Genomic DNA, 21,603 nt, shown 5'->3' with positions numbered 1-21,603 from the left:
AGGGAACTACAGGACATGTTCTGGAAAATTTCTTGGTTATCAAATGCCTTATCTATCTGTTTTTTTTGTTTCCTGTGCTGTCTTTAATTTTCAGAGATACAATTTCATCCTTTGGTGTCTTCTCTATCAATTCTCAAGATAAACCTTTGGAGCAAAGGCTGCTGTGTTTGTCTCTTGCTTAAGCCATGCTGGGTGCTTTTGCTGTTGGAATTTCTACTGTTGTAGTGGCAGAGTCCTTCAGGGAGCAGAGATTTTACAATTTTCCTTTGTGGAGTTCTGGTGGCATTTGCAGGAGTATCTCCATTTACAGGGATACTAGTTGGGCAGTTTGCACCTTCCTTCCTGAAGGATATTGCCTTCTCATTATAGTTTTCTTCAGTAAATCAAAGCAATGTATCTTCAACTACCGAATTCCTTCTGAGGGAGAACAAACAGCTTGCAAACACCACTTTTTTTTTTAATTGTAGATTTGGACAACAAGAGCTGGGAATGCTTTTTGAGGCCCTTAAAATTCCACGCTGTCCCTGGAGGTTTCTGTGGTTTCTATAAATACTTAATTTCTTTGCTTTTCTTCAGATATTTGGCAGTTAAAAGGCAGGGAAGAGCCCAGATTAGTGTGAGATATTCTTATTAATTATTCTGTGGAAGGATATTTATGCTCTTTCTTACAATCTTTGGTTTACAAAACAGGAGTGGAAACTTTGGAAGGTTTTAAGTTGTTCAAAGATACTACTGCTGCATTTGACTGAATAAATGCCTTACCGTTTTTGAAAATACATGTTTGTATTTCTTCATTTTTTTCTTAATATTTGAAAATTGTAAGTGATTTCACTCATTCAGTGACTGTTTTTCAGAAATTATTAGTGAATTTTATGGGACTGACTCTTAAATGACTGAGTCTGGAAGAATTCGGCAAAAGTCTGGAAACTAATAGCTGTTTAAAATTGTGTATGTCTTAAATCCACAGAAGCAAATGAAATACACTGTTTAATTATCCACCTGAAATCAGCGTGTAAAAGATGCAACTCAAACTGGTTTATAACTCTCATAGGGTGTAATTTATCTCTATAATGTGCATAAAAGTTGCCCTAGAGAAACAAAATTGATTAGGAAATTCCAAAATGTTAAGATTATTTCAAAGCTGTTAGCCCTTTTTTTATTTTCCTGTGAGAACCTGAGTATTTAGTAGTAATATCCATTTCTGCCAATTGCATCACACAGGATCACTCATTACCTCACTCCACTGCAAAATTTAATGCAGATAAAGCTGTTTAGTTAAAACCATACTGAAATATTCCTCCCTCACCCTTAGGCTCCTTCCAGTCACCATCTGAGGACGCTCATCCTTACTTTTCCAATGTGGACCCAAAGCTCCTTTTCCCAACTGGCAGTGACACCAGTAGCTGACAAAGCTGACACATTTACTCCCTCTTGGCACACTCCTCTTGCCTGGCTCCTTGCACCGCTCTTAGTCTGATTGAAACAAACATGATCACTGAGACAAGTCTGGGGTATATTTGATTATTTGGCTGCTGCTTCAGAAATGAAGATTTTTACTCACCAAACAAGACAGGTGCTGTTTTCAGAGTGGAGAAGCGCTCTGCAAATCCAAGCCTGTGACTGAGCAAGCAGCAAGGAAATCCCCTCCTCTGCCCTCTCCAAGCCCTGACTTTGGCTGTACAGATAGGTTCTCAGGTTTGCTCTTGGAGGGCAGAGCAGGCAGTCTGCTGCATGGCTCATGTACTGATTAGTGCTCAACCCTTTTGCTCTTTGTGTGCACTTAATTGTTTTTTTGCTGGCAGACACACAGAGTTCAGCATCAGATTTTGACACACACATGCTGCTGTCCCGGAGGATTCGCAGAGCGGGCTGTCTTGCAGCTGCTGCATTTTCCACCAGTAAAATTGACAGTTACCTACTGTGTGGAGTTGCTAGGAGAAGGTGAACAGTCATCATTACAGCATATTCCTTCAATAACAACCTGTAGCGCTCGCTGATTTCTCTTCTGCAGGGATTTAGACGTGTCTTTGCTACTGACATAGCATTTGTGCAGTCATATTTTTATTGACAGGCTGGTAGATATTTATTCAATAGGAAACAACTCAGGATCAGCTAAAGAGAGGAAAGCTCTGGCATTTGAACATACACTCTTTTTGTAGGGTGATGTGGCTGATACTGGCATCTACCATCTGCTTTCCTATTGCAGCCTGTTTCTCCAACCTGCAAAGCAGAAATCAGCCTTTCTTTCCTTCTGGATTGTTAAAGCCATTCACATTTATTCTGCATGGCAATGAATTATAGTCCATTTTAAGGACTCTTTTGTGCTTCTGTGTGTATTCCTACAGCAGAAAAGTGCATGAGAAAGGAGCTTGAGCAGTCAGTAGTATAAGTAGCTGGCTCTCCCGTATGGATTAGACTTGTGAGGTCAGAGGAGCTGTGTGTACTTGCTCTGTGCTTGGGGGGGAAGAGTGGATTTGTCTGTCAAAGTGAATAGCGATTCAGGCAGGATCGTCCCTCAGCTGTTGTAATTCTGATGTGTTTTGCTATGACAGCAGCTACTGTCTAACATGCGTGGATCTTCTGAAATTTGTAGTGGACTAAGGACTGCTTTTACTTGCTGCTGAGCCTGACTGTAACTGTATCGCTGTAGGACAATAACGATGGGGGCTCGAGCGACAGAAACAACTCGGGAACTGGAAAGCGCCTCTGTACAGTACCAAATAGGAGGACATGCAGAGAAAATGTGGCAACGACTCAAAGGAATGTGAGTAGCTTGTCTCCTTGGCTTTTGTTCTGTTCCTTGGGAAAGATAATTTTCTTCTGTTTGTTAAAATGTGTAATTAGCAAACGGGAGAATTATCTTTAAGCTGTGAACAGTATTTGCTCCCACAATACAGTACATCGTTCTGGTTTACGATGGTACTTAGATTGATGTCAGGCTCTCTATCAGGTTCAGTCATCTCATTTAAAAGATGTATAATAAGTGAGAGTTATTATCCAAATTGAAATGCAGGTAAGTCCTTCCAAGTTAGCACTTCCATATATCTGATATGATTTTGTAAATGTTATCTTCAGAATCAGCATTTCTGGAGCTGTTTCATCATTGTTGTCAGTATATGTGGGTAAGTATATTATTACAATTCTATAGGAAGAAGTAATACTTTGCCTTTAAGACTGAAGGTAAAGAAGTCTATATTAAAAGGTGCTTAGCTATTAGGAAGCTGCTGTGTCTGGTTTTTGTCAATTATTTTGGTGTTCAATAATGCTAGAAACTATTTGAAGGAGTATTTGAGGGGACCACTGTGTATCTGCTGTGTCTAATTCACTGCTTTCAAATGCAATTTTCATTTCAGTGCAAATGATTGGTAAATAACCATCTGCAACCTGTCAGAGAGAAAGTCTATCAAACTAGTGCATCCTAAACCCCTCAAATGACAACATCTCCTTTTCAGTATTTGCCAGGTTTTTGATCTGAAAGCTGATGTCAGGATGTTACAAATAAATACATGTTACGCTTGTTGAAGCAAAGAAATGGCACTATTATTTTTGCTGGGAAGATTTGTAATCCTGTGTTTCTAAAGGTATTCCATGGATGCTAAACAGTGCCTCAGCTGTTGAAGGCAAACAGGTTATTTAAGTGTGGAGGATTAGATGTGTCAGCTATGGCACTGCCTGTTTCCCCTGTGCATTGGGTAGAGACTCAAACTGGCTGTGGGGAAGGGGATTTCCACCATCTGCTTTCTTTAAAGAGAAATTGGTTTGCTTGATTGGAAAGTCACTTTTCAGATGTGGCCAGGGATTTATCATAACTTCTCTGTGATATGCTTTTGAATATTTGCTCTGAATACTATCATCACTCTGTTTAAGCCACTTTGGGAAAAATGTCTCCATAAAATCTCCAAAGTGTACACACAGAGCAAATATTTTGATTATTTGATGATGTCACACATTTTGCCTGTGAGTTTCTGCTGCCAAAGTTCTCCATCAATTTGTGCAGATTTCCATTTGTGTAGGGTCTTAGCTGCTGTTTTTGTTCTATAAGTCCTCTGTCACCACTAGACTCTTGGGTTGAAACGTTTCCTTTCAGCTACCTCTGGAATGGTACCATTAAACAAACTAATGCAAATTACTAAACATTGATGACACTCAGTACAAGAGCTCCAGGAAATAAGGTTTATGCTTCTTTAGGAGTAGTTAAAATGATACTTGGAATTTGTGGGGTATCGATATAAAATGGAGCTTATCTGTTTGGAAATTACGCACCTTTCACAGGTTGGTGCCAACCTCATCATTGTTGTGACACGATGATGCTAAAATACTTGTATTTAAAAAAAAAACAGGTTATATTACTAGATATGTGCTCAGATGACTGTTTTTCAGTTACCAATGGTTTCATTTTAATTATTCACTAGTCAATTGGAAATCACTGACTAGTCAATATTATGAACACTGTATGGGGAAATTTCAAAGAACTGAAAATTTCGGAGCAGATATCTGGGCTCACTTTATAGTATAAGCATCAATAATTAAGAAAAAGGATTCATTTTGTTGGTGAGCAGATATCAAAGTAGAAGCATATTTATATATGGTAGGGGAGAGGGACAGATAAGTGGAACTGCCAGATAATCTGACTTGGGAAGAATTCTTTTATAAACAGTCAGGAGAATTGTTTCATCTTAGAGATGGAACTGTTAATGTAACTACATATGATGCCAAATTATTGAGCTTTTAAAGTAGTGTGCAGTAGTATATTTACATTCAAGTCAGGACTTCATAGTTTGAATTATGAAGCTGAATCTGTTCTTGCTGATAGAGTCCACAGACCTACATAATTTTCATGTGATGTCAACACGGTTTTACGGTATTTTGCCAGTCAAGAGTGCTGACTATCTTGCAAGCAGGTCACTATTTCTGAAAGAATGCTGGATTTAACTTAGGTAACTATCTGAATAGTGTTCAAAAGGTGTATAATAGACCCTTACTTAAAATCAGCTTTAATTTGTTTAGCATTACATATTTTTTCATAATAGACTTTTAATTAAAATTTTGGCAGCAGAAGTCCATTTAACCTCGTATGTCTTGGAGTATTTTTGTTCTTGGCTTGTTGTTTTTTTTTTTAACTTATTTTTATGAAATAGAGACTATTCTAGAAGATAGGTGAGCTGAATGCACTTAAAGCTAAACGACAATCCTTATTTGAATGCATAATAAGACAAGCTGTCTACTGTGGAATCTTGAATCAAAGGGCCTTTTTATAGGTTTTCTATTCTATAGGCTTTCATAGATCTTGCTAACCTAAATGTTGCAATAAAGGCTGGGATGTGTGGAATAAAATTAAAATTATATATAACTTTTATTTGGTTAATGGTGCTTTACAGCCAAGCTCTTACTTTCCTATGGCAAGTAAAAATCCCACTCTGTTTTCCTTACACTGGAATTGCATCAGTGCTGCAACCAAGGACATTATTGTTCAGAGAAGATATTAATTTGAATTTCATAACTTGATCTTTAGCATTGGTGCTGATTTTATTGATGCCTGAATGTATAAAACACAAGCTCAGTGGAACAAGATGTGTGAAAGAGTCATGTAAATTTCTATCTTGACTGTAGCTTCTGGTTTTTGAATTAAGGTATTTTCAGTATGCAGACTGCAAGTGTCTAATGTTTTGTAGTTCATGGAGAAAGCAAAAACAAATAACAAGGAAAAAACCTAAGTAACTCATATAATAGTGTGGCTTTTATAATTCTCTGTTATGCAGAAGAATAAAAACAAAAGCCATTCAAGCCAGTGCAGGAGCTCCAGCTGCCTGACTGAAGGGGAATGTTGTATACCCTGCACTTCAAAAAATACCTTGTCACAGCCCAGCCAAAGGGCTCCTCCTCAGCCTGTTTAAATGGCACCAATTGCACCTTTTCTCCCACAAACTTTCATTCTCTATTGGATGGAATCTTTGGACAGTAAATAAATCTCCAGCTTAAATGTATTGTGGTGTCACCAGATCCAGATTATTTGCTGCCTAGGAGAGTTTGTCTTCCGCTGCTGATAGACCATGCTAGGGAGCTCAGAAAGAAAAGCTGCTTTTCAAAAGCGTTTTGGTTTGGAATGCAGAGAGCCAGGTTTAAAGCAGAGGTCTTTATGCTTACTGGCCTTGCAGTGTTTGGTATTCTCCTTAATCTGCACATAGACTTGACTTTGTATTGTTCCTTAGTGTGTGAAATTGCATGCTGTCTGTTTAAGGTCAGTTTTGTCTTTTTGCCACTTCACTCAATGTCAGTTCAGAACAGCCAGACATCTCCCCCACCACCTTTTTTATTTTGCAAGTAGACAGTTGACATCTTAGATACCTTTGCAAGAAACTTCTACTCTCCTCATCACTGCTGGACATAGTATTAGGGGTAAGCTCCCTTTCTGAGCTTTGAATTCATTAGTGAGTAAATAACTTGATTTTTGTAAATATCTGTATTTGCTAGAACTATCCCTTATTGGCCAGAAAAATGTCTGAATGGGAAAAGTTAAAGTCCAAGGTTCCAGGAATTTGGGGACTTGAAATTCACATGTGGTTAGTATAGACAATATGAAATTTTTACTGCTTTAAAATAAGAATGTATTATTGCCATCACTGGTTAAAACTAATTTGTGCTAACTTGTATGGCAAAAGGGATTTGGAAAACAGTCATAAGCTTCTTTCCTTACCTTCTTCCCTTTCTCTTCCTCAACATTCAACATAAGAGACCCTGATTTTCACAGGAAGGAGAGTCTAAACTGTTTTAGGTACTAAAAGGGACTGACATGCACACCCAGTTTGCTGATCCTACAATGCTGCAGTGACAAATTGCATGCTCACACAGTTTGTAGAGACAAAAAGGGGCCTTAGCCACTGATTTGGGGAAATTTGTCTTGATGTCAAAGAAAGTAGAAGAATGGCTTCCTGTGCACCTGCTAAATTATCAGAAGATAGAATTCTTTTAAAGGCATTGAATAGAATCCAGATTAGCAGCCTAGTTAGGTCTAAAACAGACTAGAATGGGTAATTTTATTTAGAGAACAGTCATTCCTTCACTAGGTCCATGGATACTGGTGGAAGAGCAGTAGAACAATTTCCAGATATGGCAGAGGTCTTTCTTTTTCCAGTTTGCTTGTTTACATTTTTTTTTATAATCTGTGTCATGTTTGCTTATTACCCTTATTTCTATGGTCTATTTGCCTCAACTATGGTAGTTCAGTAAAGCTTAACTGAAGAGATTATCAAAATAGAACATATTATCATATAAAGACTTATAAATTTGTGAGTACTGAACAAACAAAAAGAGAAGAGATAGAATTACAGGTGCATACCTATGGTAAAAAGTAGCAAGATAGATTTTCACTTACTACTAACTACATCAGGAAGAAATGGGTATATAGTTAAGTAGTTTTTACTTGTAATCTTACCTATTTTTACTTTCTTGTAATATGAAAACTTTCCTATAAAGTCATAAGCTCTTAAAAGTAATCAAAATGACAGGTATTTTTAAGGGGACTTTAAGTAAAATTGAACTTGATTTCAGAAATGCTCTGAACAAAAAATGGAAGGTATATGATGATGTACCTGTTGGTTGATAACATCTCATGAATGCTATAATTACAGTAAGAATAGTTTCATTATAAATTGTGAACAGCTTCTTTTGCATTTGAAAGCAAAGTCTGTTTCTCCACATGAGTAGTCAGGTAAACAATTTATAATGATAACTTTGTAGCTTATAAATATGTATCTAATTAAACATAATATGACAAATTTTAAATTTTCAATAAGTCTAGATTTTTAGCTACTTAACATTAGGAATTTAAGGAGCTTTTATATACAGTCATATTATTTTACTGTTAGAAAGGTATTTCCATTATTATCATATAGATAATAAGCATAGAATTAATTTTCAGGTTCATACTAATTTTTTCTTTCAATTTCTGGCATGTACCAATGCTGTGGAGAGTTTAGAATAAATGCTGATCTTCCAGTTTACTGTGGGTAAGTGAATTGCTGTGCTTATAGGAAGCCGTACTAGAAATGATTGCAAACTGAAGGAGTGGTGCACAAACCATAATTTGCCCATGATACCGGTAAGAACAGCAGCGGTGTTTTTAGAGGTGTCTCAAAATAATACAATAAAATACTGAAATTCTCCATTAGAGCTTTAAATTAACATGTTCATACATCCCTCACATATGTGTCCAATTAAAATTAAGTATTATATCTAAGGACAATGGAAAGGAGATTAAGGAGAACATTTTATGGAGCTGACTACTAAACTGCAATTAGATCTCTATATTCTGCATTTTTTTTAGCTAAGACATCTGACTCTACTTATGCTACATCTGAGACTTCTAAAATTTCCTAAAAGATACTTTCTGTGGCTATTCACCTTATAAGTGTTCTATTCAGATCTCTGTTTAGAAAGAGATTGTATATATCTGACTACACAAATAATGACTTTCCTCTTATTTTGAACTCCTGCCAACTCCTTGTGCAGGGGTCCTTGATTGCTGACCAATTTTTATAAACATTTCTTTAAGAACTTCATTCTCTAATTTAGCTGTTGCACACTGAAGCCTGCCACAGTTTCTCAGAGCTATGGGTCAAAACCTCGGAGTTCCTATGGCCCTCCCACATGTAACTCCCAGGTTCTGCTCCACCTCCACAACATAGTGAAGTCAAAATATCTGGATAGGAGGAAAAAAGGCCTTTTTGTCTTGTTAATTATATAGAGTTAGAAAAATGCAAATGCCTAAATACTGAAATTACATACTTACCCGTGGAAGTTATAATAAAAATAGGCATTCACTTCATACATCTGAAAGAGAAACATAACTTGAGGTTTATGAAAATTGTGCCTGATGGAATTTTTCCTGTAAGATGTCAAAATAATCGTTTAGGGGTGAACCCATTTAGTACTGTTCCATTTTGTTTGTGTTTTCTTTCTGATCTGGCTTACTCCTGGTATAATCTCTGGAGGAGGGCTAGAACAAAACAGTTGCAATTATTTCTGCTGCCATTTACTGGAGACTATTTGACAAATAAGATTGCAAAAAAGGTGCTAGATCTATTTTGGTAGCGAGTCCTCCCGTGCTACTGTATTGTATCTAATATGAAAGGTTTATTTTTGTCAAAACCCCCCTCCAGACATTCAAAGCCTTCCAAAAAGGAAGGAAAATAACCAACTAACCAACCAGCTAAGGACCAAATGGGCTAAGCTTGACCCACAGACTGTACAGTGGCAGAGTTCTTTACACCTTCTCGGGCAACAGCAGGTATTTGAATTTTTGCTTTTCCTTTACTGCCTTCCCATACAATTTCATGACATGAGGTCATCAATGCAATTTGTGGAACTTTTAAAACAAGGCATCATAAAGAGGATCTGTAGAGCCAGTCAGAACTTACTACAAAGTAAATCCTTTCATTTTACTAGAGAGATGGGGAAAACTGAGCAGTTTTGACTAAAAGGAGAGAAAATTGCACTCTGCTGTGGTTAAGCTAAACAGAAATTGAGTACATCACTTATAAAGTTACAGCTGACAATGAAATGACTCAGTTTTCACAGTCCATAAAGCTTTGCAATTAGTCAGGCAGTGCTGCAGACTGGAGAAGCCAGCCTTCTCCCTGACCTCTTTTTTCTACAGAACTGTTTAGACTTGTAAAGAACTACTACATTCAGTTTCTGTTAAAGGCTGCAGCTGGTCACAGCATAGACACACATTTCCTGAATACATATATGCAAGGAATAGTATGTGACTTGCTCCTAAAAGCTTGTGTGATTCTGACTGTTGGCCAGCACATGTAATTTCATTTGTGAAGTCAAATGCTGTTAACATGATGTTGTATTTATTCCTGTGGATTCTGCTAGAAACATGATTTCCAAAGTGGTTGGTTTTCTGTGAGTGGAGTAAGTTTGTCAGATATATCATCCCTAAAACCTGACCATTTTCTCCAGGTACCTTGGATTAAATTGTCTCCCACAATCCATTCTTGATTCCCAACTCTCATTGCTTACTCCATGCTCTTTTTTAGCTGTTCTAGTGGGACTGGTTTTGATACCACCCAGGGATTTCTTCTGTGGTAAAAACAGTGATTAACTTTTTTTTGTCCCCCTTACTATAAACTTAAATTTTATCAGTTCCTAGGCTGAATTCCCTCTGTGTTTTCACACCTAGTTGCATCCTTACAACAGAGAGAGTTGTCTGAGGCTAGGACTACCTGAAGTTAAAGGAGATGGTCTCACTTGAGCAGTTCTCTAAGAAAACAGTCATGGTCTTGGATCTGCTATAAGTCCTTGGTTCTATGGTATTGTAAATCCTGTGCATCAAAACATGACAGAAAATGTTGATCCAATATGAACTTCTTCTGAGGGTTCAATTTTGTTCTGGTATTTTTGAAAGGCTAACTTTGAACTAGCAGGTTTTATGAAGATCAAGTAGGGCCCACGTCACTCCAGAGTTATGATGCACAGATAACATCTGTGCTTTTGTAGCCTACAAATAGCTGGCCTGAAAGAAGGCCAGTATAAACATCCGTGTTGTGTGTCTGGGCTAACTCAGGACAATTGTACTCATTTATTTGCACCTCAGCTGAATCAGTGAAATACTTCTAGGTAATCTATAACCAGCAGTTACAGAACTGTATTCTAGACCCCCCTGAGCCTATTGTTTGCCTTGGCTCTATAAAGCCCTTTGCCACTGCTGGCAATATCTTGTGGATCTGCAAATCAAAAGAAAAGCTGAAAAGTGGTTTATTAGAATTTTTAGTCTTGAAGTGAATGATCTGAGTTTGAGTACTCATTAGCTGCAATTGTGCTGTTTATGATCTGTACACGAAGCTGGACTGTAGTGAGATTTAGTATGGTTTATTTTGAATGAGTAAGAGAAATATGTTCATCTGAGTCAGTGTCGTGAAATGACAAAAAGCATTCCTAATTTGCTTGTCTCTTTGACAATTTATGCAAATATGTCTGATTTTAGATGTTCCAGAAAAGCCAGTATACCTTGATGTATCATGTGCTGGAAAACATTAAAATAACATGGATGTTAAAGCTTTGCTTGTTTCAGGATTATAGCAGTTCTATAACTATCGCTCCAATGTCAAAAAATAAAAAGGGCTTTTTTCTCGTCTTCTTCACTGATCTCATGTTTGTAGTCATTATCAATTAGCATTTTTGCATGATTTTGTTGCTATGTATTTACTAAGTCTTTCAGAATAAGAGATGGTTGAATTCCAGCCATTTAACCCTCCAAGCATAATGCAGATACTATTTGAAGCAGTGTTATTTAACTGGGAGCGATCTCAAGGAAGATGTTTGTCTGTGCAAGTGCTTATGCTCCTTTATCTATTGTTTGACATTGGCTGCAGTTTGTTTGACCCAACCGTTCTCCAGACTTTTGGCGCCCCAGGAAAACAAGTAGCCTCCATAAATATTATGGAGACATTTAATTGTTGTGAATTTCTCTGATAAATAATGTTTGAAGGCAGCTACATTTGAATGGTTCACTGTTAGTGTAATTTATGCTAGAGTAAAGAACAAACTTCTGGGTAAAATTCACTTCTTTCTTCAGTTGTTCTGCAATACAGAACTCTTCTTCCTGGGAAATTTGAAATTAAAGAGGTTTTTTTTTTTCTTTTGTGTTGTCTGCAGAATTTATTGAAGAATTAACATCCAACATCATGTTTACCTGCTGTTATATATTTTGTATTTTTATTTACTGTGTTTTGAATAGTTTATTTTTGGCTTTGAATAGTTCAGTTTTTGGTTTTGTTTTTATTTTGTGATACCTTGAACACCTCTTAGTGTAATTCTGTAGCTTTCTTTTGCCATTCTGCTAAAGGCTTGATGAAGGTTTGAGTACTTTTCTACTAAACTAAAGATTTTTTCTTTATATTACTTTCTTTCCTAATCTCAAATTCATTCACTTAACTCAGATACCTGTTTGGCAGAAATGCCAAATATACCAGGCTCAGCTGGAGTTTCAAATTGTTGTCCCTTTTGACAGCTCCTTTATATCTTCAGTGTTTGATTTTTCTGATGCACAGGCAACTGCACTGCAAAAAGCATTACAGCATTGGCATTAATTTCCATTAGGATGGGCTGGAATGCAAAATTCCTGCTCTGAAGAATACATAAAAAATCCTTGGAAAAGGCCACCAAGATTAAAAGCTCAGAAGAATGACTGTTGTGAAATGTCTTTTAAAAACTTTGAATGAGTATCTCTTTCTGACTTTTCAACTTCCAAACCCTTAAACTGGAGTGGCAGCAACCTAATTACTTGAAAGCCGCTTGTCCTAGTCCCTGTGCTGCAAAGATGACCTGAGCTCTGAGAAATCCAGAGGAATAGTTACTTACAGTCAGGAAATCTCTGAGATAGATAGAATTTTATAAGCAAAGAAAGTTGTGCATGAAATCTGGAATTTTCCATTGGAGAAGTTAAATTATAAAATTACTGACCAACTCTGATTTACTTATTTTCAGCTTAACTAGAAAGACCTTGGATTTTATAGGCAATTGAAAACTGGATGTTTCTCTTTCACAGAAAACTACTGAAGTCTCAGAGAAGGTTCTATGCTTCAATAGCTACCAAGACATGCTCACCAGCCATAATTCAGTTAAAATTTACAGACAACGTTTATCTGTAATAGTAAAACATCAGAGATAACCTTTTCCTTGGCATATTCTGCTGTGAAAAGCAATCCCTATTTTAGTATTGTATCTTCCTTGAACAGACATTATGGGTCTCCATTCTAAATAACTGGAATGAAGATGAGACTTTAAATTAATTTACCTGTGAGTATTTGAAATTTGTCTCCATCTCTTAATGCAATGCATGTATTTTGTGCCTTTAACACATATTATATATATATGAAACATAATTATGCTATGCTGGAAAGTGTTGAGTCCTTGTTTCTGTCCTGAAGACTCCTCAAAACTGCCAAACTATCTTGATTTATTTAGTGAAACAGTACACTTGCCTCTGGAAGGAAAACTGCAACCACTGCATGATAGACAGTATTAGAGTGGTGTGTGTAAAAGGAGTGAAAAAAAAAAATAATCTTCAAAATAAGTCTGTATCTACTACATCTGATTGGTGTAAATTTAGTTCTTAACTTAAAATGTGATAAATAGAAAATTTGGCTTATTTTGACCTTTGGATTTTGAAGTTCCTTTCTAAGCAGATTGATTTAATACTGCTTGTTTCTCTAAAATATTCAAAAATATTTGTCAAAGACATGTCAAAATGAAGAATGGTAATAACATACACATGTAAATTGTTTAGCGATAATTGTGAGAAAGCTTTGCCTTCAAGGGAGAAATATTTAATTCTATTTTTAGTTATTTTCTTGGGTAGTTCAGTTAGCCATTTTCTACTTTGTGTGAGGTACACAACAAAATGGGATTCCCTCTTCACTTGATTGATAGAAAATCCCTACTGTTCCAGAAACATTTAAATATGTAATGTTTAGAAGTAATGAGACATGAAAGTGTTAAAACATTTTGTTTCCATACACTTTTAAACCTATGTGGGTAATTATATTCCTGGTTTTGTAGTTAAAAAAAAGCTTGATGCATACCTAGTGACTTCTTGGTAAGAAATAAAGAATTGGCAATATGTTTCTGTGAAAGAGAAATTACATTTCCAAGAATGCCAAATGGACAACTCATGAACACTTGGGGCCTAGACCTTATGATCCTTAATTCTAGTTTAATATACCAAACCTTTCCCTTTTCCTTCAGCACTGATGAAGGTGATGAATGTGGTTCATATGCTGTATGAAAGTGAACATTGTCTAGAAGAAAAATGGTTTGCCTTTATAGCAGGTAGGGACAAAACATTTTGAATATGATCGTACAAATCTGTCTGTAGAGCTGGATACAAGGTAAACACAGGATATGAGCATCCCAAATGATTATGTGATTTGTGAGAGTTTATAGCTCAATCCAAACTTTGAGTTGCTTCTATCACGGTGAGAGCCCAAACCAAAGTTTGTGTTAACACCGTGGTGCCGTTTAGAAGACTAAATTGTAATAGATGTAATACAACTTGGTCATTATGTCTACTGATATCAAAAGAAAAAATAAGAATGGCACTAGAATACTTAAAGAAAATTTTGCTTTGATTTAGTGCTTTGACAAGAACAAATGTGCCCTGAGATTTTAATATTATCAATTCCTGAAAAAAAATAGTTGGCTCCGGTGGACATAAGCCATATGGAGCCAGCTCTGTAATCTATTTTTCTGTCTTGACTTACAATCAGCTTTGACCAGATAAATTCTGGATATGGGAGAGAGTTAACTTTCTCTTACAATGAGGTCATATTTAGCCTTCCAGTACTGTGCTCATCTCTCTGTAAGACAAAGAGCTGCATACAGAATGCTGTGTTTGTAATATAAAAGTATCCTTGTCCTCCTGCAGAAGTTCAAAGCAAAATGTAGAGTGGAGAATGAGTTAATGAAAGTATATAATTTCCTATGAGTTTTAGCTAAGACTTTTTAGTTTAAAAGTTCAGAATATTCTCATCATCAGTTCAGTATTAAAATCATCTTGGTTTAAGAGAGAAGGACTCAGAAGTTGCAGAATTCTTGAACTGTGTTATTATTTGGGGAAACAGTTATTAGCAGAATTTGATTTTTAAATGTTTTTCAATATTTATATATCAAATGCAATCTCAAATGCATTTTTAGGTTGAATGATCAAGGGAATAGCATGAAACTTTGTTTCAATTTCTACATCAGCTTTGATAGAGGAAGGGGAAGAATCTCAGGAAAAGGTAAAATTCCTATTGGTTTTAGAGATTAACTATACTTTTTTAATTCCCAGTAATGAAAAACAGTATTGCAGCTTTACATATGGTGGCTGAATTGAAATAGACTAAAAAAATCCTGTGTAAAGCTCTATAATGGCAATGTAAAGTGACAACAGATGTGATTTCTCACACTAAAATGCATTCTTATCATTTGACAATGATTCTCATTATGATGATACTCCTGGCATGGAACTGAAATTTTTCTACATTGTACAAGCTATATTAAATCTTTCTTTAGCTGGTAACTATGCTTTACTGAAGTTGGCAGAGTACCATATGTATGGGATAAATTCTAGCTTTCTATATGGGTGTGATTACAAAAATCTACATATGATGCTTCACTTCTGAAAATTAGTTGATGATTTTCACAAAAGGGCTGCTGCATAATGTAATTCTGAATCTCAGCAAGAAGTACTTCATGGCCCAGCTATGGCTCTATTTGCTCAGTCATCTGCTTTTATTCAGTCTCTTAAGATCTAATAATATTTAAATGCACTCCAGGTCCTGGCTGTATTGGGGTTTTGTGGTTCAGTCTGAAAATCCTTTAGATTTACAAGACTGCAGTTCAGAGATGTAAGAAAATTTCAAGATCCAACCATCAATTTTTCCTTCAGGTACAATGTGTGTTTTACTACAGATTTTTCTGAAATGAACAGCATGAAAAAGGTTTGGGGTTTTTGAATGAATAATAGGAAAGATATGTAGTAGTTTTTGAGGAATTAAGATAACAATGTTGAAGTTGTGTCTGTAGACCATAGAAATTCAGCCTGTGATTTCTCAATCCAGTCAATAATCAAATAAAATTAGCCTGGTTCTGGTCTCACTTAAACCAGCATAATTGGACACTATTGAATTACAACACAATAAATGAGACCTCAAAACATATTTACTTTATTGTGACAAAAGAGCACAGTATTTCATGGATGCAGTGGAATTTGGCTAAGGTTATTGGTAATTGCTTTTTATGAATACTGGACTATGTCAAGCATGTTATAGTTTTCAGAGTTAATTCTTATTGGATATGATTCTTATTTTCTTAATTTGTAAGTGAACAAATCACGTGATAGAAGGATTCCCTGAATTACCTTTTCTTCCCCTTTTTTTTCCCTTTTCCCAGGGGAAAGAAACATGTTTACTTTCCTTTGTCTATCACTTGGCTGCAGCTGTAGTAGTAACACAGCAACAGATTGCACTGAATTTGCTATTTATTGCTCTGATTTTGGATTTTTGCCACACTCACTAATGAGCTATGTTTTTGCAGATTGACAAATTAAAGATGGGCTCCACAGCTCACATGCATTCAATTGTATCCCACTTTGTCATTAAATTTATTTTTAACAATAAATTCAGCAGATTGTAATTTGTATTATGATTATCATAAATAGATCTCACCACATTTAATGCAACTGTGAAGCTTTGACAATGCAGATGAGGGGAGTTAGACCTTGAAAGAAAAAAACAGTTGCACAGCATCTAAAATTTTATCTTGGCAGTTTTTCTGTAGTGATTTGGGGAATGGGAACAGCGGAAAAGGGAGGGGAAAATTTTATCTAATAACATCCCCACTCAAACCAAATAATTACATTGCATTCCTCTCTGTGAGTATGACAGGCACATGATTGGACAGTATTTGGTATAGTAGTAGAAGTATTTGCCACATTAAGTGATGAAGTCTTAAATGTTGTGCTTGCATATTTACGGGTAGCTGAAGGATTTTCAGTATACACTCATCACTTCTAAAAGTGTTTAATGAAAGTTAGAAGTTTTGTTTTTTCTTTGTTGAGTTGCCTCAGAGGAAAATGTCAGAAGCGCAAAAGCCTTTGTTGCTTCACTTCATGATTAAATACAGCCTTCCCTATTGAAAGAACTCTTTTATTTTGCATTATTATCCTGTTACAAAATGTCTATTCCCATTACAAATATTTCAGTTTCCCCATTCTTCCCTTCATAATTAACACTGAAAGCCTAACATTGTGAGGCTAGAAGCTGCCATTTCTTCATGTGCAAAGATTTAGGCTCAGCAGTTACATATGTAAAAGAGATGTTTTGCTCAGTAAACAATCACATTACCAAAAGTAGACTACTAATAAGCAAATGTAGGCTTCTATTTTTAATTTAAATTTCATTATCCACAAGGCGTCAAGACCTACATAGGTAATTGCAACTACCCAGATTGCCTTATCTTTGTAAATGGGTTATGAAACTGAAAATGAGGAAAGGTGTTATCTGGGAAACAATATATTTTCAATTATAGTGAAGTGATTATACAATTGTAACACTTCTTTTCAGGCCCTTATTCTTCATTGGAAAGTAGCTTTTATTCTGTTCACATTAACACTTTCCTAAAAGATTAAGTAATCTTAAAAAGGTCACATTTATACTGTGGGAAAAATTAACACCAGAAATTATCCTACTTATCTGTGGCAGCTTCAGTTCACAGCTTTGAATCCAGTGACATCTGCTTGCTTCAATCGTCAAGCTATTTTCTTCTCATTTACTTCCGCAATCTTTTTTGGAAAGAAGAGTTACCTTTAATCCAGATTGTTTGTAGGAATCCACATAATTTCAAGGATCTGCCTTATTGGCACAGTTAGATGGATAATGGATGTGGCATGGAATAGAAATGAGCTCTCAGAGCTGGGGTGTAAGTATTAATTCACAGTCATAACTGGTGTACTGAGAAATGAAATCCCTAAATTGTATCAAAAAGATTTTCCCTCAGTGAAGCTGAAAAACACAAGGAAATATTATGCCAGTACTGTTCACAGCAAATCCAGTGCTGAAGCACTGTTAACAAAACCATGAGATTGCTTCCCTCCCCCAGCACAAGTGGAACAATAGAAAACACAGAATCAAAGATGCAGTGCTTTATATTTGCTTGGCACCATGCTAACTTAATCAAGAACGAACTTGCTCAAGGATTTTTTCCATAGAAATAGGACAACAAGCCATTCTGGTACCACTCCCAGAGTATGACTCACAAAGAGAAAGCAGCAGAGAAAGACTGTGGTTTTTTTCCTTTTATGAAACCACTCACTTCCCTGCAAGGTTATGCACTTGTTTTTGTTTTTAAATGTGTTACTTTGATTCTTTTCCTATTGATGTTTGAAAAATTAGTCTTAAACAGAGATGATGTCAGTGTTGATGGAGCAGGTTGTCATCCCCCTCCATTTTTGCTGAAAGATGGATGCTGCATTCTGTGTTTGGTCATTTCAATGCAACGTGAAATCCTGACATGAATGCAAGTTCTTGCAGCTCCTTACCAAATGAGTTTGTTCTAGCAAAACAGACCAAATGATACCAATAATTTTTCTCTCATCATTCATTCATTAGTGGTAAGAAGGATTGTGATGCTCAAGGCTTCTCTTGATAGTTAAGGTGCTTCTCACTCAAGCCAGACCCAAAAGCTAGATTTTCACTTCATTTTTTTAGTCAGCTTCTTAAAAATATACTTAGAAACTCTGAGAAGGATTTTTTGTCCTGCTTGTTACATATAGTTAGGTTGCAAATTCGTGAAGTTACATTAAGTTGCAGTTACTTGGTAAAATTAGGACATTACTTCACACTCTTGTTACTGACATGTCTCCTGTCTGCTGCAATTCATTATCACAGAATCATGGAATAGGTGAGATTGGAAGGGACCACACCGGGACATCTGGTCCAACCTCTAGGGGCCCTTCTCAAGCAAGGCACATGGTACCAGATTGCATCCAGATGATTCTTGAATAAATCCAGTGAGAGAGACTCCACAACCTGTGGATGATCTGTTCCATTGCTTGGTCAACTACACATTAAAGAAATTCTTCCTCATGTTCAGGTGGAACTTCTGTGCATTAGTTTTTGCCCATTGCCTCTTATCCTATTGCTCAGCATCAATGAGAAGTGCCAGGCTCCATCCTCTTGTCATTCTTCCTTCAGATATGGGCAGACATGGATGAGGTCTCCTTTTAGTCACCTTTTCTTGAGGCTGAACAGGCCCAGCTCTCAGCCTTTCCTCATAATAGAGATGCTCCAGCTCCTTAATCAACTTTGCTGTCATCCTCTGGACTCGCTCTAGGAGCTCTGTGTCTCTCTTGTGAGCTCTGTGTCTCTCTTGTGAGCTCCTCTCTCTGAGGAGCCCAGAACCGGACACAACACTCCAGATGTGCCTCACCAGGGCTGAGCAGGGGGGCAGGATCTCCTCCCTCCACCTGCCGGCAGTGCTCTTCCTAATGCACCCCAGGATCCCATTGGCCTTCTTGGCCACAGGGGCTCACTGATGGCTCAGGAACAGCTTATTGTTCAGCAGGACCCTCAGGTCCTTTCCCACAGAGCTGCTCCAGCAGGCAATCCCCATCCTGTGCTGGTGTGTGGGGCTGTTCCTCCCCAGATGTGGCACCTTGCACTCACCTTTGGTGAATTTCAGAAGGCTCCTCCCTGCCCATCTCTCCACCCTGTCAGGGTCCTTCTGAAGGGCTGCACAGAACTCGGGGGGATCAGCCTCTCCTCGCAGCGAACCTGCTGAGGAGGCATCTGCCCCTTCATCCAAGGCACTGATGAATAATGGGCCCAGTATTTACCTTGGGGGACTCCAAGGCATCCAACGAGACCCTGTGCCACTGTTCAGCCAGTTCTCAACACACCTCAGTGTCCCCTCACCCAGTCCACACTTTCTGAGTTGGCCTGTGAGGATGTGGTGAGAGACAGTGCTGACAGCCTTGCTGGAGTCGAGGTCCACTGCTCTCCCCTCCTCCACCCGGGTGATTTTGACAGTACTGCTTATACTGCCTACATTTACTGCAATCAAACAACTTCTCAAACATTTCACATTGGTTTTTTGAGCTCTACTATCACAAATACTTTAATGTATTGGGGACTATTAAGAAAACACTTATTATTCTGAAAGGAAGAGTGAACTAGTACCTGGCCTAGAATAAAGGCTTAGTTCTTAGTTTCAATTAATTCCATTTTGGTCATCACTGACCACAGCTTTTTTTTTTGCTAACAAGTGTTTCTTTTAACACTTCATCTCAGAGAAAGAAGCTGAAGTAACATAAATGACTTGGCACTGATGGGCTTCTTAAACTAGAGAATCTGATAAACTTCATACATTTTAGATAAGCATATGTTAATGGGGCTTTGTGAAATGTGCACTTTTGGGGTGGATGGCTCATAGGTATTTCTTTGCAAGAGTAAAAGTATTAAAAAAGTATTTCAAAGGAATAGTTAAGAAAAAATGGAGAAAGGGGAATGTGTTTTGGAAACATGAATTTTCTTCATCTCTAGTCCTGCTCATCTCTGCACTTTCTGATTATTCAGTGTTTCCCCTGATATGTGCCTGCATGACAATTCATTTATGTGGACTAACTTCTGAGGTCTCTGAAATTCAGAGTCACCTGTAGAACTGATTAAATGCTAAAATCTCCATCCCATAAAAAATGTTAAATTCTGTATACCTCTTACTGGATTGTAAATGGTTTCAAGGTTGGAAAGTGCATGAATCTTTTACTTATGTGTTATGCAATCAGTTCATCTGGGAAGTCAGCAAGGCAAATGATTATTGATTAGTTCGGGTGATTTATTCTAACAGGACCTGCCCAAGTCCACCCTGTGTGGAAGTGCTGTCTTGTTAAAGATGATGATATACAGGGGGAGCAAGTTCTGAAACCTCCCCTCATGCTCTTCGCTCCAGCCTTCAAACAAAAGATTTTGGATAGTGGCCAGACTTGGAAAGTAAGTCTATAGGGTTCACAAAAATAGTATTTTAGTCTGATATTTCCTGATCTGCTTACAAAGACAGTCTTTGCAGTAGGGAGTTTTTGTAGTGGTTATATGTGGGTGCACCACAACCTTCCACCCTCTGCATACTCCCGTAGACTTCCATCTTATTAATGTCTAGCTATTAATTGCATGTGTCTGTGAACAATGATGGCTTCAAGCACTAAGCTGTCAATATGACTTTCCCAGATGAACATCTGAGTAGGCGTAAATGTCATGATAAGCATGCTGCCTTCATGGATCACAGAAAGTTATTACCTCTTTTTTGCTGATTCTTATGTAACTATACTTTTGGCTGATAAAGTAGAATAAATAGTTTTTAGTTTTCATAGTCAACTATGTTAAACATACATATATATATACAAGATCGGTCAAAATTCCTCTTACTGATAGTGGTATTTTTTCCTTCCAAATACTTGTCAAATCTGACTGATACTCTTTCCCATATTCTTACTTAGAAGAACTTGAATGCTTTCAAGAATTTTGGTACACTAGGATTATATACACCAATATCAGTTCAAGTCACCAACACCAATTTGCCATCAGAAACCATGGAGAAAGAAATTAATTGAATAATTCCATTTACTTTAAAAAAATGTAAGAATAATCTTTAGAGGTAGCATGACTGCATGCCCCTGATAAAAATGTATCTGAGGGTCTGGACTCATCCAAGCTTTTGGAAAGCTAGAATAAATCTAAAACCTAGTATTTATATTTGTTTTGGTATTTTCTTTTTCTGTAAGTGTTCCAAATTGGAATAGTGTTGGAACTATAATAAATAGCAGGAAAATAATATCAAATTATACCATGAAATTGATACTTTAGACAAAACTGACGGTACACTTCAAAATTAAAGTGATGCAATCTCCACAGTTAAGACAGGTATTGTTAATATAGACTAGCACAGAAAGATATTTTGTAGCAAAAAAAAACCCCAAAACACAAACCAAAACCGGCATGATCAGTAAGCTCCTGTAAAAGCACTTTATTATTAATTACAGTACAGCACGTAAAAAGATTTAGA

General features: G+C 36.9%; 1 protein-coding gene across 1 annotated transcript in view; it reads left to right on the top strand.

The window, feature by feature from the left end:
* The first annotated feature begins 1,783 nt into the window (after positions 1–1,783).
* PDE1A (phosphodiesterase 1A) overlaps positions 1,784–21,603 on the top strand; it is a 146,460-nt gene continuing 126,640 nt past the window's right edge. Inside the window, 2 exon segments of the mRNA XM_068196036.1 lie at positions 1,784–1,941; positions 2,651–2,764. Coding sequence (XP_068052137.1) covers positions 1,838–1,941; positions 2,651–2,764 — 218 coding nt within the window. The 5' untranslated portion in view covers positions 1,784–1,837.

This window comes from Anomalospiza imberbis, chromosome 7, assembly GCF_031753505.1.
Source record: "Anomalospiza imberbis isolate Cuckoo-Finch-1a 21T00152 chromosome 7, ASM3175350v1, whole genome shotgun sequence".
Lineage (NCBI taxonomy): Eukaryota > Metazoa > Chordata > Aves > Passeriformes > Viduidae > Anomalospiza > Anomalospiza imberbis.
Note: the sequence above shows the minus strand (reverse complement) of the source record. Positions and strands in the feature narration are given on the sequence as shown.